Genomic DNA, 23,659 nt, shown 5'->3' with positions numbered 1-23,659 from the left:
GACCATCGTATGTTGAAACCATTGTATGTTGAGACCATAACTCTATGGAAACCTTGTAATTGGTGCTGAAGCCCCAAAACCTCATCCAAAATTAAGAAAAATTGAGGATTAAACAAAAATAAGTAGATAACCAATATAGGTAAAGCAAGTCCTTACATACTTAATGTAATGTAAGAAGGAGCTGCTGGGAGCTGTATATCACTGGTTTCTATCAGACTTCTATCAGTCTGTTTTCAAGTTACAATGGTCCAGATAGACCACTGTATGTTGAAACTACTGTATGTTGAGGCCATTGTAAGTTGAGGGATCACTGTACAGTTTCACTTGCTAGCAAGAGAAACCCATAGTAAACTAGATGTTGGCCATGCCCACTTCACATGAAACCACACCCCTCCACCACAAGAACATTTTTTGTCAGGCATGATATGTGCCACCTCAAAAGGGTCAGTTTTAGTCCCAGACTCACTGTAAAATACTTTAGCCCAGCTTTATCAAAGAGCACCAATAAAAGGCTTTATTTACATACAAAAAGACAACCCCTAGAATCCTTAAAAGTTAACTACACTCGTGTCCTGAAGTTTTGAGACTACTTTTGGTTCTCACAATGCTCTCTTTTTTTAGAGTAAACTTTTAATTGACAAAGACATCAAGTTTATGAAACGACTCAATATTTACAAGACATGATATTAGCGTCTGGCAAAATCCTGATTGATAGCTATCCATTCCTGCCTAGTTTTATCCTACGATCTGGAGTTTTCCTAGAAATGGACCAATGTTTTGCTCACCAAGCCACTTAGTTATATAGTTTTTTTTGTGACATGACGCTCCCTCATGCTAGGAAAAGCATTGTTCATCACCAAATTGCTTCTCAAGCGTGGAGAGAAGTTGGATGGTTAGACACCATTTGGAAGTCTTCTTAGGCAAAATTGTTAACCCCCTTTCTTGGATAAAAAGCAACTCCACACATGAATAGTCTCAAGATGCTTTACTGCAAGGCATGACACTGGACTCATGATCGCGATCAACCTTTCCAATACCTTTACTTAATGTTTACCGTGAGAGGAGTGGCTTCTTAGCTACCATTCCTGCCATAAAGCCAATCTCCAAAAGCGTTTGCCTCACTGTGCATTCAGATGTACAGACAAACGGATTCTATCATTCCTGCTCAAGCTCTGCACTGGTGTTAAACTGATCCTGTAGGTAACCCCTCATTAGAGGGGTACTCAGGTGTAATATATACCGTATATATAACTATTATTATTATTATTTTTTTTTTTTCAAATTAACTGGTGCCAGAAAGTAAATCAGATTTGTAAATTACTTCTATTAAAAATCCTAATCCCTCCAGTACTTATCAGCTACTGTATGCTCCAGAGGAAGATGAGTAGTTATTTTCTGTCTGACCACAGTGCTTTTTGCTGACACCACTGTCTGTGTCAGGAGATGTCCAGAGTAGGAGAGGTTTGCTTTGGGGATTTGTTCCTACTCTCGACAGCTCCTGATACAGACAGAGGTGTCAGCAAAGAGCACTGTTGTCAGACAGAAAAGAACAACTCAGCTTCCTCTGGAGCATACAGCAGATTATAAGTATTGGAAGGATTAAGTATTTTTTTAATAGAAGTAATTTACAAATCTGTTTAACTTTCTAGAGCCAGTTGGAATACCTCTTTAACCCGCTGGGGATGAAGGGCGTATGCATGCGCCCTTGCGTCCTGGTACTTAAGGACGGAGGGCGTATCCATGCGCCCGTGGGAATTTCGGATATCAATCAGCAGGCACCCCCATGTTGGCGATCGGTGCAAATCGCCAGTGAATTAACACTTGCGATTTGCGCCGATTCCGGGCCATACGGGTCTATGGTGACCTGGTGATCCGTAATATAAGGGGGATCGCGGTTGTCTAAGACACCTACGATCCCCCTGAAGGGATAGGAATGAGGTGGCAGGGGTTCCACCCCTCCTATCCTTGCTATTGGTCGTCTAGACGTGAGCACCAATAGCAGATCGGGGGCGGGGGGGTTAACTATCGCTTTCCCCGTCCTGCCCACCCACAATAGGCGGGGCAGGACGGGGAAACCGGCGGGGACCGTCGCCGAAGATCCACTTATCGATCCGGAGGCTGCGGGCGACGGTGATCGGCGGGTGGCGATGACGTGCGGCAGAAGAGGACGGCTCCCTAGATCCTACGGAAGCGGGTAAGTTGCCTAGCAACATCTGGAGGGCTACAGTCTGAGACCATTATACAGTGGTCTCTAACCTGTAGCCCTTCAGATTTTGCAAAACTACAACTCCCAGCATGCCCAGACAGCTGTTTGGGCATGCTGGAATATGTAGTTTTTCAACAGCTGGAGGGCTATAGTTTGAGACCATTATACAGTGGTCTCTAAACTGTATACCTCCAGATCTTGCAAAACTACAACTCCTAGCATGCCCACATAGCTGTTTGCTGTCTGGGCATGCTGGGATTTGTAGTTTTGCAACATCTGGAGGGTCACAGTTTGGAGATCACTGTGCAGTGGTCTATAAACTGTAGCCCTCCAGATGTTTCAAAACTGCAAATCCCAGCATGCCCAAACAGCATGCTGGGAGATGTAGTTAAGTACATCCAGCTGTTGCATAACTACATCTCCCCCCAAAGCCCCCCAAAATTTGTAACCCCATTTCTTCTGAGTAAGAAAATACCCCATATGTGGATGTAAAGTGCTCTGCGGGCAAACTACAATGCTCAGAAGAGAAGGAGCGCTATTGGGATTTTGAAGAGAAAATGTGTCCGGAATTGAAGGCCACGTGTGTTTACAAAGCCCCCATAGTGTCAGAACAATGGACCCCCCCACATGTGACCCCATTTTGGAAACTACACCCCTCACGTAATGTTTTAAGGTGTGCAGTGAGCATTTATGCCCCACAGGTGTCTTACAGATTTTTGGAACAGTGGTCCGTGAAAATGAAAAATGACATTTTTCATTTGCACAGCCCACTGTTCCAAAGATCTGTCAAACGCCAGTCGGGTGTAAATACTGACTGCACCCCTTATTAAATTCTGTGAGGGGTGTAGTTTCCAAAATGGGGTCACATGTGGGGGGGTCCACTGTTCTGGCACCACGGGGGGCTTTGTAAACGCACATGGCTCCTGACTACCATTCCAAACGAATTCTCTTTCCAAAAGCTCAATGGCGCTCCTCTTCTGAGCATTGTAGTTCGCCCGCAGAGCATTTTACGTCCTAACAGGGGGTATTTCCATACTCAGAAGAGATGGGGTTACAAATTTTGGTGGGCATTTTCTCCCATTACAAAATTTGGGGGAAAAACTGCACTTTAGTAAAAAAAAAATATTTTTTTCATTTACACATCCGATTTTAACGAAAAGTCGTAAAACACCGGTGGGGTGTTAAGGCTAACTGGACCCCTTGTTACGTGCCTTGAGGGGTGTAGTTTCCAAAATGGTATGCCATGTGGGGTTTTCTGCTGTTCTGGCACCATAGGGGCTTTCTAAATGTTACATGCCCCCCAAAAACCATTTCAGCAAAATTCACTTTCCAAAATCCCATTGTCGCTCCTTCCCTTCTGAGCCCTCTACTGCGCCCGCCGAACACTTGACAGACACATATGAGGTATTTCCTTACTCGAGAGAAATTGGGTTACAAATTTTGGGGGGCTTTTTCTCCTATTACCACTTGTAAAAATAAAAAAAACAGTCTACAAGAACATGCGAGTGTAAAAAATGAAGATTTTGAATTTTCTCCTTCACTTTGCTGCTATTCCTGTGAAACACTTAAAGGGTTAACACACTTACTGAATGTCATTTTGGATACTTTGAGGGGTGCAGTTTTTAAAATTGTGTCATTTATTGAGTATTTCTAATATGAAGGCCCTTCAAATCCACTTCAAAACTGAACTGGTCCCTGAAAAATTCCGATTTAGAAAATTTGGAAAATTGCTGCTGAACTTTGAAGCCCTCTGATGTCTTTCAAAAGTAAAAACATGTCAACTTTATGATGCAAATATAAAGTAGACATATTGTATATGCGAATCAATATATAATTTATTTGGAATGTCTATTTTCCATACAAGCAGAGAGCTTTAAAGTAAAAAAATGCAAAATTTAAAAAAATGGCATCACATTTTTGAATTTTTCACCAAGAAATGATGCAAGTATCGATGAAAATTTACCACTACCATAAAGTAGAATATGTCATGAAAAAACAATCTCGGAATCAAATTTATAAGTAAAAGCATCCCAGAGTTATTTATGCTTAAAGTGACAGTGGTCAGATTTGCAAAAAATGCTCCCGTCCTTAGGGTCATAATGGGCTCCGTCCCCAAGGGGTTAAAAGATGATCCTGGCACTTTAAATTATGTTAGTAGATCTACTTTTCATCAGACACAAGGAATTAGAGTAAAGCAAAGCAACATATAGCTACAACTAGAAGGTAAAGTAAAAGTGGGAGATGCTAAAACATTCTTAAAGGGGTACTTTTAGAATCAACTGGTGCCAGAAAGTTAAACAGATTTGTAAATTACTTCTATTAAAATATCTTAATCCTTCCAGTACTTATTAGCTGCTGAATACTACAGAGGAAATTCTTTTCTTTTTGGAACACAGTGCTCTCTGCTGACATCATGACCACAGTGCTCTCTGCTGACACCTCTGTCCATTTTAAGAACTGACCAGAGTAGAAGAAAATCCCCATAGCAAACATATGCTGCTCTGGACAATTCCTAAAATGGAAAGAGATGTCAGCAGAGAGCACTGTGGTCATGATGTCAGCAGAAAGCACTGTGTTCCAAAAAGAAAAGTAATTTACAAATCTGTTTAACTTTCTGGCACCAGTTGATAAAAAAAAAAAGTTTTCCACTGGAGTACCCTTTTAAACAGTAGCGGAATCACCCGGCAGTAACATAGTAACATAGTTCATAAGGTTGAAAAAAAGACCAGAGTCCATCAAGTTCAACCTATAACCCTAATAAGTCCCTATTGAGTTGAGTTGATCCAGAGGAAGGCAAAAAACCCTCATACTAGAGGTAAAAATTCCTTCCCAACTCCAGAATGCTTTATACCTATAGGTTAAACTCAATTATCTCTCTACTACATGGACCTTTTCCCACACATTCTGCACATATAAGCCGTTGGGTACAAGCTTATACAACTTGCCAATCAACTACAAAGAAGAGGCCTGTTCTTTTCTCATGAATATATTAGAATATGTATGAAAACAGTGTATTCTTTGTAAATGGTTGTTAGGCAAAAAGACACAGTATTTTTTTAGCCATTACGGTAGTTTTATCAGCACCTAGGACCTGGGAGTACAATATTCTGTCTTGGGCAACTTTTTTAAAGAAGGTTGGTGGTTTCCACTGGACATTTCGAGTAATAAAAATTTACTAAAAGCTGCAAAAAGTACCTAACAAAGTTGCTCATAAATGTGTTTATAATTTACAGAAACTAAAGGGATTAGAAAGCAAAATAAACTCCTACTATTTAATTCTGAAATCTCCCATTCCAAACACGTGGAAGAAATTTCACCAATATGTGGTAAAGATTTCCAGATGATCCAGTAAATGGGCAATTCCAAAGTCAACAGGGAAAGGAATAAGTTTATTAAATATTATTTTGTTAGTCAGAAGGGATTGTTTCGCTTTTGTAGTGCAGCCATTTAGGGTGTTAGTATTGTAGGCAAAGCATGCGTTGTCAAAGCTTGTTAGAATTAGTTCAGGGCATATTGGTTTTAGTTGGGTCTATGGTTTATTTACCAACTTACCAAAAGTTTCTGTTAAAAAGAGTGAAACAAAAGGAAAAGAAAAAAAAAAGTTAACCATTTGTTACGGTCTTAAAACACAAGGAATGTAACAGACATTGTCATATGATTTAACACACTGTACTCTCAGTTGATAATTCCCAGATTAACTTTATATTACATAACAAAGCAATCTTATTTTATAAAGTTACAATTATCACTGATGTTATAAACACACACATATCATCTCTTTAGCCATAACACAACCACACAAAACACAGAACCTATTAAACCTAAACATGTATTGATTGAATACAATGTTGAATGTTGTCAATATAAGTCTATTAAATATTAATGTTGAGCTGTCTTATGCTGGTCTGCCTGTCTTTGAAAACATACTCAATAACTAAAACCCCCATAAAATCCACTGCCTTAAAATTATCAGTAATTGTAAAATACAGTTTTATCTAGTAAGTGTGGTTAATAAAGGGAATGTGTCAGCCCTATATTATGACCAAAGCTGCCCTGCATGATTAATGTACAAGGTTTGAATTACATCACTAAGCCCAATACATCAATCATGAAGGGAAGGGAGGGGTGGGGGAGTGAGAAGCATGCTGCATCTCAGCCTGGCCTCTATGACTTCTGAGCAAAGAAGAAAGCATAATTGTATAACTTTGCAAACAGCCATCATCTAATAGACAGGTATTATTTGTTTTATCTCCCTATCAGCTAGCTGCAGCTCTGAGCAAGATACTGAGCCGACAGATTCCCTTTAACAGTTTATCTTGCAAATTAAAGTTTTAAAGATACTGATAGCTATTTGCCAAATGGACTGTTTGTATACCAATAACAAGAAGTCCAATATACTTTATTAGAAATACAAATAGATTGACTGGAGACACTTTTCAAATATAGATCCCATCAATCTGGCATGTAGTGGTTCACGATAAAGGTTAGTAAAGCATGTGGTGAGGGCTAGATGTAGATAAACATCAGGGGGAAAGTTTAAGATAAGTCAGGATATGGATGAATAATGTAGCATTGTGCTAGATGGCTTTTTTTTTTAGGGTACAGTGCTAAAAGCAATAAGGAAAGAATTATATATCATAGCAAAAGAGAAAAATTACAAACTAAGGTGACTTAGGAGAAGGAGAAACTGGAGCAAGCTGTTTTAATGGAATTAAAGCATACCTGTCAGATCCCACAAAATAAAATAAAAAATAATATATTACTCAGTACTTAATTCTTACCATGTACATCTAATTTTAATGCCTCTATCACCTATATTTATTATAAAAATGTCTATTTTCATTACCTCACAATGTTAGAAATCTTCTGAAGGGAAGGGGGTGTCCCTCCCTTGTGGGTGGTGGGAGGTGATGGGTGTGTCTGCTCATGCAGCCTTGTTCATGAGTCATCTCTTGTCCATGACTTATGGGCAACATGATGCTGTTGCAGGACTGGTTAGTGTCCCACCCCTAGTGGTGGGATTTTTTAGGAGCCGTTTTTTGGGATATAACATTTTTTAAACAACCATATTACAGAAGGTCTCTAATTTTATCAGTAACAACATATAAATAGTTTTTGGATCTGACAGTGCCCATTTATGAGAGCAAAGAAAAGACTACCACAAATGGACAATCTGCAGTCATCTTACAAAATGGCACCACAGTCACTACTGATCATATGAAACACTTTTATTGCAGGGGAATACATCAGATGAGTAACCATCTAGGCAATAATGACACTTTGCAGCCTCTGGATTTCTGAAATACTGTAGCAGCATCTAGGTAGCTGATAAAATTATCTACATTGTGTAGTATGCTCTCAATCCAGGCATGTGATGAGGGCCCCTATAATGGCCGGTTTTATATACAGAATGTCAATAACATGGTTTACATACATGCGAACTTGTGCCATGCAATAAAAGTGCTGCTTATTAGCAGTTATACCCAATGCAATTACATATGATGTTGGCTTTTTGAGACGCAGAGTAAAGTTAGGGTGTCCTGGAACTCCATAACCAAATCTTACAAACCTAGGCATTATCCTTAGAGTCATTTAGCTGTCAGCATTGAATCCAAAATTCAGTAAAACATTCTTTACCACACCAATATTGAACAAATAAGTGTCATATAAAAGGGAGAACACTTGATGCCAGATTGAATGGAAAACACTGCATGTCACAAGGGAAAAGTGATTAGCAAAGCTGATCTATTTGGATTTGTCAAGAGATATAGTCAGCTAGAAGACATCAGCTAGAGGCTGTAAGGTGTATATTACTAGTATCTGTCCAAACATAATTCTTACTGTTGTCAATAATAGGAAGACTATTCATTCATGCTTATTCAACTGTTACAGAGTATTTCTCTTGATATGAAACAGTGACTTGAAAACACAAATTTGTACTGGTTACACTAGGAAAGCCTTTATATCACTGCTAATTTCTTGCACTGCACTAACACAAGCAAAATGTGAGGTATTAGGGCTTGTTCACACCTCCTTTATGCCTTTTGTAGCAAGGATATGATGGCAACATTTCAAAATGGGATGACGATATAGCAGTGCATGGACAGTCGGGTCAAATTGATTTCAATGGCCAAAATCTGGTCAATTAGTGAGTACGTTCATGTAATTTTGTGAGCATATACAAATTTTGTCTCAGACTCAATGTTGATTGCTGCAGTTTTAAGGCCCAAACATAAAACATGTATATGCTCAGAAAATTACATAAATGTAGTAAATAACTAAGATCTGGCGATTGAAGCAAACAGGCCCTGTGCTTGTCCCTGCACAGATAGTCAGCATCCCATTTTGACATGTATCCATGCCTCAGAGAACACAATCTTGATGTGAATAAGCCCTTAGATGTGTAAGAGCTCGTTCAAATTAATGTCTGCCCCCTGTTAATAAATGCCCGTTATCAATCTGTTTGATAAATGGTTGAAAAAGGGCTGAAAAATAATCCCATTGAGGTCAATGGGATTTTTTTTACAGTCCTTTATCTCCCGTTTGCACTTGTTTGCTTCCTGTTCCGTTTCTTTTTGACGGGGGAAAAGACGTTGCATGCAGTATTTCTTCTCCCGTCAAAAATTACGGAATAGAAACGGACACTATAAATTTAACATTAAAGTCTATGACAAACGTTGCACCCGGTTTACAATATCCATTTTTGAACAGTTATTACTTCTGAGCATGCTCAGAAGAGTTGAAATCAGCGGACTCCTGCAATGCTGCGGGACTACTACTACTCCCATCATGGTACAGACTTGTTTGAACCGGCTGCGGGAGTCTGCAGGCGGCTGGGGAGGCATTAGTGCTTGTACTACTGCCACAATCATGGAACAGAGTCTGTTTCAAGTTTGGGGTAGTAGTACAGGGCTGAGAAATTGATCGCACCGGGTCTCACTTCTGAGACACAATGCAATCAGAAGTCCCATAGGCTTGCATTGAGGGGCGGAGCGCGACGTCACACGGGGGCGGAGTTGTGACATCACACGCCGCTTTCCCCTTGGTCGCCGGTAATCAGACCCGGAGCGAACATGCTCCGGGGACTGATTTTAACTGGGGTGCTGCGTGCAAGATCACGGGGGTCCCCAGCAGCAGGACCCCCGCAATCAGGCATCTTATCCCCTATCCTTTTGATAGGGGATAAGATGTCTAAGTGCCGGAGTACCCCACCAGGGGACACTTTGGCACCAGTTGATTTAAAAAATAAAAAAAATTTCCGCTGCAGTATCTCTTTAATAACTTCTGATTGCATAGGGTCTCAGAAGTGAGACCTGGAGCGATCAATCCCTAAGCCCTTGTACTACTACCCCCAACATGGAACAGACTCTGTTCCATAATGGGGGTAGTAGTAGTAGTAGTACAAGCACTAATGTAGCCTCTCCAGCCACCTGCAGACTCCCACAGCCGGGGAACTACTATGCCCATCATGAAAACAAGTCTGTTCCATGATTGGAGCAGTAGTAGTCCTGGCTGCAGGAGTCTGTAGACGGCTGACTTTTCATATTAACGGATGAAAAACTGATGCAAAAGAATGTCACAAAATGTTATCCTTTTCCATCAGTTTGCATCCGTTAGTAGTATGGTCCGTTTAGAAGGCATTGACGGTAGAAAGCGAGACGTTAGGCAATGGAAGCGTGAACCTAGCTTAATCTGTAATCAAGCCAACCAACTATCATTTGCCATTTAAAGTACTGCTTTCCTCTTATAAGACAGATTTTCTGCCCCAAGGCGCTGTTAAAGGGGTACTCCGGTGGAAAACTTTTTTTTAAAAATCAACTGGTGCCAGAAAGTTAAACAGATTTGTAAATTACTTATATTAAAAAATCTTAATCCTTCCGGTACTTATTAGCTGCTGAATACTACGGAGGAAATTATTTTCTTTTTGGAACACAGAGCTCTCTGCTGAATCACGAGCACAGTGCTCTCTGCTGACATCTCTGTCCATTTTAAGAACTGTCCAGAGTAGGAGAAAATCCCCATAGCAAACATATGCTGCTCTGGACAGTTCCTAAAATGGACAGAGATGTCAGCAAAGAGCACTGTGCTCATGATGTCAGCAGATAGCACTGTGTTCCAAAATGAAAAGAATTTCCTCTGTAGTATTCAGCAGCTAATAAGACCTGGAAGGATTAAGATTTTTTTAATAGAAGTAATTTACAAATCTGTTTAACTTTCTGGCACCAGTTGATTTAAAAAAAAACAAACTTTTTCACCGGAGTACCCCTTTAAAGTTGCATCCCAAACAGCTATGCCACTGGATGGTACGTTTTACTGCAAAGATGGAGCTGTTTGATATTTGTATATTGCACCATGTTGAACACTTACATAGGCATAAATATATTATTGTCCACACCTTTACAACAGTTTTATGTAAAGTGTTGATTTTAAATATATGTTATACAGTGGGGCAAAAAAGTATTTAGTCAGCCACTAATTGTGCAAGTTCTCCCACTTTCAAAGATGAGAGGCCTGTAATTTTCATCATAGGTATACCTCAACTATGAGAGACATAACGAGAAAAAAAAATCTATAAAATCTAATTTTTAAAGAATTTATTTGCAAATTATGGTGGAAAATAAATATTTGGTCCCCTATAAACAAGCAAGATTTCTGGCTCTCACAGACCTGTCTCCTCTGTCCTCCACTCGTTACCTGTATTAATGGCACATGTTTGAACTTGTTTGAAATATTAAAGACACCTGTCCACAACCTCAAACACTCACACTCCAAACTCCACTATGGCCAAGACCAAAGAGCTGTCGAAGTACACCAGAAACAAAATTGTAGACCTGCACCAGGCTGGGAAGACTGAATCTGCAATAGGCAAGAAGTTTGGTGTGAAGAAATCAACTGTGGGAGCAATTATTAGAAAATGGAAGACATACAAGACCAATGAAAAATTTCCCTCGATCTGGGGCTCCACGCAAGATCTCACCCCGTGGTGTAAAAATTATCACAAGAACGGTGACCAAAAATCCCAGAACCACACGAGCGGACCTAGTGAATGACCTGCAGAGAGCTGGGACCAAAGTAACAAAGGCTACCGTAAGTAACACACTACGCGGGCAGGGACTACAATCATGTAGTGCCAGACGTGTCCCCCTGCTTAAGCCAGGACATGTCCAGACCCATCTGAAGTTTGCTACAAAGCATTTTGGATGATCCAGAAGAGGATTAGGAGAATGTCATATGGTCAGCTGAAACCAAAGTAGAACTTTTTGGTAAAAACTCAACTCGTCGTGTTTGGAGGAGAAAGAATGCCGAGTTGCATCCAAAGAACACCATACCTACTGTGAAACATGGGGGTGAAAACATTATGCTTTGGGGCTGTTTTTCAGCAAAGGACCAGGACAACTGATCCGTGTAAAGGAAATAATGAATGGGGTCATGTATCGTGAGATTTTGAGTGAAAACCTCCTTCCATCAGCAAGGGCATTGAAGTTGAAATGTGGCTGGGTCTTTTAGCATGACAATGATCCCAAACACAACCCCCGGGCAATGAAGGAGTGGCTTTGTAAGAAGCATTTCAAGGTCCCGGAGTGGCCTAGCAGGTCTCTAGATCTCAACCCCATAGAAAACCTTTGGAGGGAGTTGAAAGTCTGTGTTGTCCAGTGACAGCCCCAAAACATCACTGCTCTGGAGGAGATCTGCATGGAGGAATGGGCCAAAATACCAGCAACAGTGTGTGAAAACCTTGTGAAGACTTATAGAAAATGTTTGACCTCTATGATTACCAACAAAGGGTATATAACAAAGTATTGAGATGAACTTTTGTAATTGACCAAATACTTATTTTCCCACCATAATTTGCAAATAAATTCTTAAAAAATCAGACAATGGGATTTTATGGATTTTTTTCCCTCATTATGTCTCTCATAGTTGAAGTATGCCTATGATGAAAATTACAGGTCTCTCTCATCTTTTTAAGTGGGAGAACTTGCACAATTGGTGGCTGACTAAATACTTTTCTGCCCCACTGTACACTACCTACAAGAGGTGTTCATCTTTGTAACAACATTCTTCCAATCACCTGACTAGTCAGGAAAATCTATCATTATATTTTGTTCCTAATGAATCCCTTGATATCTGCTTCTGCACAAACAAGGTTGAGTTTTTTGTTGCTGTTTAGGTTATTTTCTTTGCGCTCCTAAATAGGGCTGCACGATTTGGGAAAAATGTGCGATTGCGATAATACTAAAAAATGGTGAACTTCCCCCATTCCATGTCCAATACAATAGATTATTGGATATCTATCTATCTATCTATCTATATATATATACCATCCCCCCCCCTCCCATTTCATGTTCATTTACTGAACATAAAATAGAAGGGATAGGATATGAAATGGGGAGAAACAAGCTTAATTCCTCCTCTGCATTTCACATGCCTGGTATAGTAAAGCCTGTACACTCTCCGGCGCTTTTGCGTTGCTCTATAGTGCAGCACCACCATGTGGGAGGGAGCACTGGAAGTGAATTTCCTTAAGGGCCGGGAAGGGGGGTTTAGTTTTTCCCCCTCATTTTTAATAGCTGCAACGCTTCCAATTCTCCCCCTACAGCCTTATATGAGGTTTGTTTTCTGCGCCACCAATTGTACTTTGTAATGACATTGCTTATTTTACTCAAAATGTATGGTAAAAAAATGTTTTTATATTTTTGGGGAGAATTGGGAAAAAAATTGGCAACTTTTTTTTCTTTTTTTGGAGGGGGGGAATTATTCTATGCATTCTTTATTCTGCAGGTCCATACGATTACAGCGATACCCAATTTATATCAGTTTTATTTTAATTTATGACCTAAAAATGACCTTTTTGTTAAAAAATAAAATATTTAAATTATCCTTTTCTGACCCTTATAGCGTTATCATTTTCCCTTATACAGTCTGTATTATTGTTTGTGCTGTGATTTGTAGTTTTTATTGGGACCATTTTCGTTTTGATGGGATTTTTTGATCACATTATATAAGCCTTTTTCTGGTATATGAAGTGAACAGAAATTTGAAACCCTGGTATTTGGTATTTTTTTTTACATTTACGCCATTGACCGTGCTGTTTCTATAATGTTATATTTTAATAGTTTGGACATTTACACATGTGGAAAAGCCACATATGTTTCTGTATATTTTTGTTTACATTATTTTATGCAAAAATGGGAGGGGGGGGGTTTAAACTTTTACCTTGTATTTACCTTGTATTTAACATGTATTACCTTTTTACTTTTCTTTTATTTATTTATTTTTTTACAATGTTTTTGTCCCCATAGGGCAGTTTTTTCCAAACAGTATGTCTCCAGTTGTTGCAATATTACAACTCCAAGCATGCCCAGACAACCAAACGCTCTCTGGCATGCTGGGAGTTTTAGTTTTGCAGGCAGCAGCTGGAGACACACTATTAGGAAAAAACTGTAAATGGGACTATTACTTGCAATCTTGTGATTGCAGACACAGATCAATGTTGTGCCATAGCACATTATTGATCAGTGTTATCGGCACTCCATTACTACAGGCTGCCTGCGTTTTAGGAGCGCAGGTCGGACGAGACTGAGGCATGTAGGGGACCTCCGCCAGTCCTCTCAGCTGATATGGACCCCACTGGTTTTTCCACGGGTGTTCCGATCAGCTTCACTGAGCTACCTGCACTTGTCTAAAGGGTTAATTCTGGGCATCACCTGGATCGCTGATGTCTGACATTAACCAGCTGATCAAGACCCCGCAGGTTTTGCCGCAGATGTCCCCATCAGCTCCACTGAGCTATCGGCACTTGCTTCTGCATTTTAGAAGCTGCAATCAACTTTGATCGTGGAGTCTAAAGGGTTAATGCCGGATATCATTCGTATCAGTGATGTCCAGCATTAGCCACTATGAAGCGAGCTCAGCTCCTGAGCTCGCTTCATATATCTGCCACACGGCTGCACCGTTTATAAACGGCAGTCAGCCGTGGTGGGGTTAACCTGCTCCCAGAACTGGGCACTGCTGAGAGTGGAAACAGACACCGAAAAAGAACTTTCCTATATGTAGGCTCCAAAACAGGTATAGTTAGATTAAAAAGTGTTTCTAGGCGAAACGCGTCGGAGTTGTGGAGGTGGGCTGGGGTGAGTCCTGTGTTTCATCGTCTAAGCATGGTTTTCTGCATTTCTATATACTACTTGCAGCTATTCAATAGTACCTTTCTTTCATTGCTGCTAATCTGCACTGGTCACCTTACTTTACATGGGGCTGTTATATGAATTGCCTTTTTGTGCTTTCCTCTTTTGTTTTTGCACTTATTTGCATATTTGCATATGTCACCATATGTGTTTTGGTTTCACCATTTGCATTATCAATTTTCACGTTTTTTATTTCTCACAGAGTGTAAAGTGTGATTTATTTATATAGCACTTTCTAACATATACGTAATTGCCCTCTTTGCACAATATTCACCAGTTGCACTTTATTACTCTCTGGCACTAGCACTTTATTAGCAGCACCAGGCTCGCTGTGTCATTCAGCATTACTTTACTTATATATCATACTATCTTCTATGTCAGTTGCACAGGACTTTCCACCCCAGTACCCACCTTGTTTTTTATTCTTTTTTAACTTTTACCCATATATGAATTGATTCTGTATGCATATTTTTAAACAATAAAAATATATTTTAAACTTTATATCTCAGTTAATTACATAATTTAGTTTATACTATTTATTCTGTTTGGGGTTTCCCGTTTTTCCGGTGTGGTTCTCACACCTTTAGGTCGCATGGGAGTGGAAACAGTAAAACTCACGCTGGAGAGGCTGAACTGTTCTTCACGGAGGATACAGCCGCCACCAGAAAGGAGCTGTGGCTTCCATGCTGTGTGGCCCCTCTGGCGTGAGTCTCTGTTTTCCCTCCAAGTATAGTCGCAACACGTGAAGGGCAAAATCATTATATCGCAATCCCCAATTATCGCAATTCGATGAGGATTGCGATATATCATGCAGCCCTACTCCTAAGTAATAGAAAATCATTCAGCCTATGAATATTTGCATGTAGCACCAATAACCAAGCAATTTGTGGCGAATGCAATGTATGCACTGAATAAACTAGGAATGAGAACCCAAAGATGAAGATGAAATTAAGTGGATATGATTTATGCACATATATAAGAGACTAAACACACAATTATTACCACGATATAATGTAATATACAACTGTATTCTTAATAGTATTGTTAGCTTCTTTATATCTCTATAGAAATCTTTCAGAAAATTTGATCACTTAAATTCATTATCTCTGTCCATTGCTATCTAATAGACAGAAGAAAGCTTTGTTAAGGTTGAACTTTTTAGAGTGTCTGCTTTTGCAACTATTATTTATAATAATAATATATATTATATTTATATAATAATATATATTATATTTATATAAGTGTCTTAAGGTATACATGTATCTTCCACATTGAATTTCAGCACTTTTACAAGCATATACCACTATAAGGTATTGTACTTTTCAAAAAAACTATAACCAGAGAAACATTGGTTATCAACATAAATGTTACTACACCTGCAGGAAAACATTTATATATTGCATATGTATATGTTCCACATATGCCGATTCCACCTTGGGAGAAAATATTTTTTTAAAAGCTAGAAGGAATGCATAAACCAGAAAACCAGATATAGAAGGCAAAGCTGTAAAAAATGCACACTAAATAAACATTATTAAATCATGTTAACAATAAAAGCAGCATTTAAAATTACATTGGCATACTATCCATATTAAATGGGGGGGGGGGGGTGTTAAAGGGGTACTCCAGCCCTAATACATCTTATCCAAAGGATAGGGGATAAGATGTCTGATCGCGGGGGTCCCGTCGCTGGGGACCCCCGCAATCTGTCATTGAGCACCCACCTTTGTGAGCTCTCCGCAGCACTGGAGGCTCTGAGTGTGCAGCGTGACAACCACGGGCTGGAGTATCGTGAAGTAACGACTCCACCCCAGTGTGACGTCATGCCCCGCCTCCTCAATGCAAATCTAGACAACAGATTCTGCAGCGCTTTACAATTAAGGTAATCAGTGAATTTTATTTTAATAATGGACGTGAATATCAAGTGATGGGTGGAATTATAGTCATGGGGTGTGCATTAGGCATACACACCCCTCAATGTACAACATTTACCACTAATAACTATAATTCCAACCATTACCTAATAGTCAATCCCTTTTTTTTTTAAATTAAGGTCACACTGACTGATTCCCAGAATTGTCAGACAAGCTATAAACTGTGATATCTCAGGAACAGAAGGGCATATCAAGAAATTGTAAAAAGGTGTGGTAAGGGCACTCTAAGCTATTTCATGTCAAGGGTATTAATTGTAAAAGGATGTATCACACAAACCCAAGAAGGATTAGCTTTATTATTTTCTTCCGGTATCTGGAAAATTGTTCCCTGCTAATCCCATTCTGTCTGAATGGTTTAAAAAGGACTGGTCTAAACCGGAAAAGAAGACTGATTCAGGGGCCAGATTTATGACAACTTACAAGTTTGATCCTACTGTATCTTCAGGGTGGGACGAGCTGAAGTTGGACTTAGCAGATGCCAGACCAGCAAATAAATCTTTGATGAAGAGACTTCTCTTGAAGCAGCCTCTTCATCCAAAGTGGCTTCAGCTTCGGTACTCGTCACCAGGGCATTGAGAATTTGGCTGAGCCAATTGTCTCAGGACATTGAAGAGGGAATGCCCACAGATCAACTTCTTAAAAGTGTGGATATTATGTCAGCTGCTGAATTTTTGTGCGATGTACCCATTGATGTCCTGAAATTTTCCTCTAGAGAGTTGGCACTGTCCAATGTCACCAGAAGGGCTCTATAGATTAAGCAGTGAGGGTGATATTCACTCAAAGTTCAGTTTCGTCAGTCTTCCTTTACATCCTTCATCTTAATTTGGACCTCAATTGAAGGATATATTGAAGTCTTTCAGAGAGGAAAAAGGTTCTTCATTCCATTTCCAAAGAAAAAAGCCAACCAGTTCTTTTTGTGGTGGGTTCAGGAGTTCACCAAGAAGGAATTATTCCTTTCGGAAGGGACTATGAGAAAAAAGCGGAAGCAACTTCTTCAGCAAAGAAGCCGCCTTTCTTCTTTGACGCCAGCATCCATTTTCTTCCAGTTGTGGGGCAGAGTTTTTCTCTTTTTTTGGAGAGTTGGCAAAAGACATCATCGGATTCCTGGGTCTCCGATATCATCACCAGAGGCTATTCATTGGAACAAAACAAAACAAAATCCTACTCTGGACAGTTCCTGAGACAGACAGAGGTGTCAGCAGAGAGCACTGTTGTCAGACAGAAAAGAACAATTCAATTTCAACAGCTGATAAGTACTAGGAGGATTAAGATTTTTTAATAGAAGTAATTTACAAATCTGCAGCCAGTTGACATGAACATTTTTTTTTAAATTAGAATACCCCTTTAACATTCAAGAGGGAGATTTCCTAGCGTCTATAGATCTCCAAGACGCATATCGCTACATCCGCATACTACAGTCTCACAGAAGATTCCTTAGGACTGACATTCTTTCTCACCACCATATATAGCACCTGCAGTTCACTTGTCTTCCGTTTGGCATAACGTCTGCCCCTCGAGTGTTTACTAAAGCTGTTGTAGTCTTAACAGCGCCCCTTCGCCTTCAAGGGATTTGTGTGACACCCTACCTGGACGATTGGCTGGTGAGAGTTTCCTCAGAGAATCTTCTCATTCAACATCTGAACATGACCTTGCAGTTCCTTCGCTCCCACAGTGTCTTGATAAACCTAAAAAAAGTATTGCCTGACTTCTTCTACAGTAATATCTTACCTAGACTCTCTTTGCATGCGTCTAAATCTGTCTCAAGAGAAGGTCGAGAATCTTCAGAATACGATTCATGCTCTCCTGTCAAGCCACTCATGCTCTATTAGGGAAGAGATCAAGACTCTGGGCACATTGACATCCACGTTGGAAGTGGTCCCACGGGCCAAAGCTTATTTCATTATGTTGCAGGATCACATATTAAAGAATTGGAACAGATCTCAAGATTATCTGGAGAACTGCATTCGGATTCCCCCAGCTCTTAAATAGGATCTCAAATGGTGGTTACATCCCGACCATTTTTGGCAGGGCAAAGCTCTTCAGAATCAGATTCCCATAGTCCTCACCACGGATGCCTCAGGACTTCTGGAGACTCCCGCACAACAAAGACCTGCTTCTTTAGTCAGGAATATTTCATCCAGATCTGCACCGACTTCAGCTGATAGCTTGGAATATGATCGGCGAGAATTAAGAGAACAAGGTCTTTCTCAAGAGGTCATCAGTACTCTCCTTGTATACAGAAAGTCATCCATGTTGAGAGTCTACAATAGAGTCTGGTCTCTTTATTCCTCCGGGTGCTCTAAGAATTTCTGTGGTCCAGAAGATATGTCTTCTATTCTGGAATTCCTTCAGGAAGGTTTTCAGGAAGGGTCCAGCTTACTCCATCAATTCTCACCCTTTTCCAGAGTTTCTTTGATATCAAGATTCTTCAAAGAAATAAATAAGCTTAGACCAACTTTGCATAACCCTATGCCTTCGTGGGACCTCCCCTTGGTACTGAGGAAGTTTTGTGGGCAACCTTTGAAGCCCATTGAAGATTCATCATGGAAATGGCTTTCCTTCAAATGTTTCTTGTGGCTATTGCTTCAGCAAGAAGACTTGTCAGGCGTATCCATAATTATTATAAATATAAATCAAGATATCCTTTTATTTTGCTTATAGAATCCTCTGAAGCCAGAATTTTCCTGTTTTCTGTCAGGCCTGGTTATAATGCTGACCTCACCTTTTTGCCCTTTGTTCAAAGGGTAGACAGATACTAAAACTTTTTTACAAGGAGAGTAAAAACAATGGAAGTCCGAGTCCAGATGTCTGGAAACCCAATATGAGATAGCTTACAAATAAGACACTATTGTTTAAAAAGCTCCTCAGTGTGTATTTTAACAGGTTATTTAAAGTGCATGTTTGACCTAAAACAATACTTATACAATGGACTGTAAGCTTTGAATGGCAAATCAAGTCTGCCAGGGAATTTTCAAAGTTTCTTCACCCAAAACTACCAGTGGAATGTATGAACTCAGCAAAAAGGTGAAATAAAGGTCTTCCTTATACTATGATCAATGTAATATTAATATGATTAACAAGATTGTTGTCTATATACAACTGATAGTTATGGCACTGATGTATAAAGATATGCAGTTAAATGTCGGATTCAATTGTCTAAATAATGCTTGGTTTGTTTAGTCATATATTTGAATTGCCTAATTCAGGAATATTTTTTATCTTAGGTTAAACAGACAAAGTATAATGGTAGATATGGCAGATATAGCAAAACAATATATTTCATATAATTTCTTATGGTAGCCTCCAATAAGATATTGAATATGCAGATTGAACACACATGTGGATAAAACTTCTATTTTTTTTATTCTCTATTTTGATACATAATATCCATATATTTCCAATCATCTATTTGAGATGACTGAGAAATGAATATGTGGAAATTATCTAATCTAATTGGACAGAGACATAAATAATTGTATAAATAATATAATCATATGATATATATATATATATATATATATATATATATATATATATATATATATATATATCTCCCAACTGTAGTGAATAAAGCTAGTTATAGAGTCCATTTCTTATCCTAAGACTGCCCTTTGTGGTTAACCAAGGAATAACTAGGTCCCAATCTACATAGACACACCCACCGAATGACATGTTTGTTATAGGTGGATAGGTCAGATAAGAAATAAGCTAAAAACCTGTGACCAAGTCAGAAGGGGAACTCTCAGGGAATCTATCAGATAATCTCTCATCACAAGACACAGAGCTCATCATAAGAAAATAACTTCCAAGCATACCATTACCTTGGAGGCCGAAAACGTAGATATCTGGTAATGTATCAATTCTATTATCTGAAATATTGATAAATTAACTGGCTTGAAATTTAGTCGTGCCCTACTTTATTGCGGAGGTGTAGTGTTCAAGGTGTAACATCATTATTTAGTGCTATTCGGTAAAGATGCATATTACCTAATATTGCATCTAAATTGACTCAGAGTTAATAAACTCTGCTTGGAATTCATATTCCAGTATTAATATTAAGCCAGGTAATTGGGAGGACTATACTACCAAATATCTAAGATTGGTTATATTGTCAGCGCAATAATCTGTAATCTGGTGTACATAATTGTCTTTATATTGCATAAATGTCTCATGTTATATTGTATGACCAGTTAGTCATCTGCCCTCTAGTGTTGTCCCGGTGATAGGGTAATTGGTGTTTGGTATAGAGCCAGCTTGTGGCAAAATCTGAGTATATTGCATACTTATATTTCATTATATTGTTTTGTGTTGGTTATTACAACTGTATTAATATAGTGTAATATTATAAATAATTTTTTATATTTTATCTAGCCGTTAGTAGTGGGTTTTACTATTGCACAACATAAATTGCCTACAAATGTACTCTTTTTGAGGTATTTTTATACATCCATCTCATAGGATCAACCCTGTTGATCCTTTTTCCATATGAAGCGCTTTGCTTTATACCCTGACAGACTTAGTGAGCTTTAGACGTTATCCTCCAAAGAGCCGTACCTCAGAGTTTTGCCGGAAGCAGTGGTGTTAACAACCATGCCGAGGTTTCTACCGAAAGTCCCGTCTGTTGCCAACCCCAATCAAGAAACTGTCTTACCTGCTTTCAGGAATCCGGAGGATAACCATCATAACATATCTGGACAGGACAGCTCCGTTTAGACAATCCGCGGGCCTGTTTCTCCAGTTTCAAGGGCCGAATAGAGGGAAAAAAGCCAGTAAGGCTTCCATCGCAAAATGGATAAGGGACCATCAAGCATTGCTATATGCTAGAAGGGAAACAGTACCCTTTCCTGCTAAGAGCCCACTCAACAAGGTCAACAGCTACTTCCTGGGATGAAAAATACCATGTGCCAATGGATCAAATTTGCAGAGCTGCTACAACGGCATCACCCAACACCTTCATCAAGCATTATAGGCTGTATGATGCTTTGTCCAAAGGATCAGCCTTTGGCTAGAGTGTTATTCAAGGTGCCATGAGTTAGTAAGTCCCTCCCTATTCTTTTTTAAATTGCTTTGCATGTCCCATTCGTGCCGCCTTAAGGGTGTACAGGAAGTAGAAAATGTATTTCTTACCTTAAATTTTATTTTCATGGAAGTCCGTAGGCGGCACAAGTATACCCTCCAAACAAATATTATTGCTGCATACAATACATGAGTCTGTGGTTCATTCATGTGTTTTATAGGGTACATTCAGGTGTTCATGATTGTGTTAACTTGTCTATGATTACATTGCTAGTAACAGCTCTTCTTCCAGGTCAGCTAGAAAGCATTTACCCATTCGTGCCGCCTACGGACTTCAGGGAAATAAATTTTCAGGTAAGAAATAATGCCCAGATTTATCAGACTGTGTGAGAGAAAAAGTGAAGGGGATTACTTTGGATTCCAAATTAGAAGAAGATCATTGTAAAACATTGCTTTGACATTAACAAGGTGGGATTGACATAGTTTGTATTTATTTATTTTCTTCTTTATCTGCATTACCAGAATAAACCTATAAAAAGTATTGAAAGGAAATACAGTCAACAACCAAAGCTATCTATTAACTAAAGAATGATACAGATGATTAAAAAAAAAAAAAAAAAAAAACAGATTAGTGAAAATGAGAGGAAGACAGGAAGATAGTATATAGACAGACAGGTATAGATACCTAGATAGATATACACCGTTTATAATCAAACACTGCCAGTTATATATACTGCATTACCAGAATTATTAACATTTTTACCTGATCTTAGTTGTTTGATTCTTCCATTACTAGCTGCAGGATCTACAGGGAGAAAGTCTTTAAACCAGGTTATTTCAGGGTCTGGATTTCCACTGGCTGCACACAACATTGTAGCTGTTCTTGTACGTTCTACAACTTTGAGCTGTGGACCCATATCAATGTTTGGAAAGCCAGGGGGCAGTTGGTCCTCTGTGAAAAACAACAGTAAATATTGAAAACAAAACCCAGCCTGTATTAGAATTGTAGAAAATTGATTATGGGGGAGATTTATCAAAATCTGTGCAGAGGAAAAGTTGCCCAGTTGCCCATAGCAACCAATCAGATCGCTTCTTTAATTTTAAAAGGGCCTGTGCAAAATTAACCTCTTAAGGACTCAGGGCATACCTGTACGCCTCAGTCGGGCTGATCGGGACATCACGATAAAATCGCGATGTTCCGATCAGCTGAGACGCAGGTGGAGGTCTCCTTACCTCTCTCCGCGGCGTCCGATCGGGGTTTGATTGCTCCAAGCCTGAACTACAGACTTGAGCAATCGAGCCCCTATCTCGCTGATCCGTGCAAAGCTATGGCTTTGCAGGGATCAGCATAAGAGATCAGTGTGTGCAGTGATATAGGTCCCTATGGGAGCTATAGCACTGCAAAAAAAAAGTGGAAAAAAAAAAGTTAACAAAGGTCATTTAACCCCTTCCCTAATAAAAGTTTGAATCACCCCCCTTTTCCCATAAAAAAAACTGTAAATAAAAATTGACATATGTGGTATCGCCGTATGCGTAAATGTCCGAACTATAAAATTATATAATTAATTAAACCGCACGGTCAATGGCGTACGCGCAAAAAAATTCCAAAGTCCAAAATAGCGTATTTTTGGTAACTTTTTATGTTATGAAAAAATTCATAAAAAGCGATCAAAAAGTCCGATCAACACAAAAATGGTACCAATAAAAACTTCAGAACACGGAGCAAAAAATGAGCCCTCATACCGGCCCGTATGCGGAAAAATAGAAAAGTTACAGGGGTCAGAAGATGACAATTTTAAACGTATAAATTTTCCTGCATGTAGTTATGATTTTTTTCAGAAGTGCGACAAAATCAAATCTATTAACCGAATGGACCTACAGAATAAAGATAAGGTGTCATTTTGACCAAAATATGCACTGCGTAGAAACGGAAGCCCCCAAAAGTTACAAAATGAAATAGTTTCTTCAATTTTGTCGCACAATGATTTTTTTTCCGTTTCGCCGTGGATTTTTTGGTAAAATGACTAATGTCACTGCAAAGTAGAATTGGTGGCGCAAAAAATAAGCCATCATATGGATTTTTAGGTGCAAAATTTAAAGCATTATGATTTTTAGAAGGTGATGAGGAAAAAATGAAAATGCAAAAACGGAAAAACGCTGAGTCCTTAAGGGGTTAAAGAAGTGATCTGTTTGGTTGATATGTGCAACTGGGCAACTTTTCCTCTGCACAGGATTTGAAAAATCGACCCCATGTTTTTACATATATAATTCAAAGAGATAGGTGTATTGATAATATTATACAACTATAATGCAGAGAT

The 23,659-nt window shown here is 39.2% G+C and overlaps 1 protein-coding gene across 14 annotated transcripts in view; it reads right to left on the bottom strand.

Annotated features, from left to right (window-relative positions):
- PTPRS (protein tyrosine phosphatase receptor type S) overlaps positions 1-23,659 on the bottom strand; it is a 784,683-nt gene that overhangs the window by 566,290 nt on the left and 194,734 nt on the right. For all 14 annotated transcript variants that reach the window (XM_056571644.1, XM_056571636.1, XM_056571669.1 and 11 more), the window contains exon 5: positions 22,105-22,293. In XM_056571644.1, coding sequence (XP_056427619.1) covers positions 22,105-22,293 — 189 coding nt within the window. The remainder of the gene's footprint in view (positions 1-22,104; positions 22,294-23,659) is intronic.

The sequence above is a fragment of the Hyla sarda genome, chromosome 1 (genome assembly GCF_029499605.1).
Source record: "Hyla sarda isolate aHylSar1 chromosome 1, aHylSar1.hap1, whole genome shotgun sequence".
Taxonomy (NCBI): domain Eukaryota; kingdom Metazoa; phylum Chordata; class Amphibia; order Anura; family Hylidae; genus Hyla; species Hyla sarda.
The sequence above is the reverse complement of the archived record's forward strand: the minus strand, read 5'-3'. Positions and strand labels throughout refer to the sequence as shown.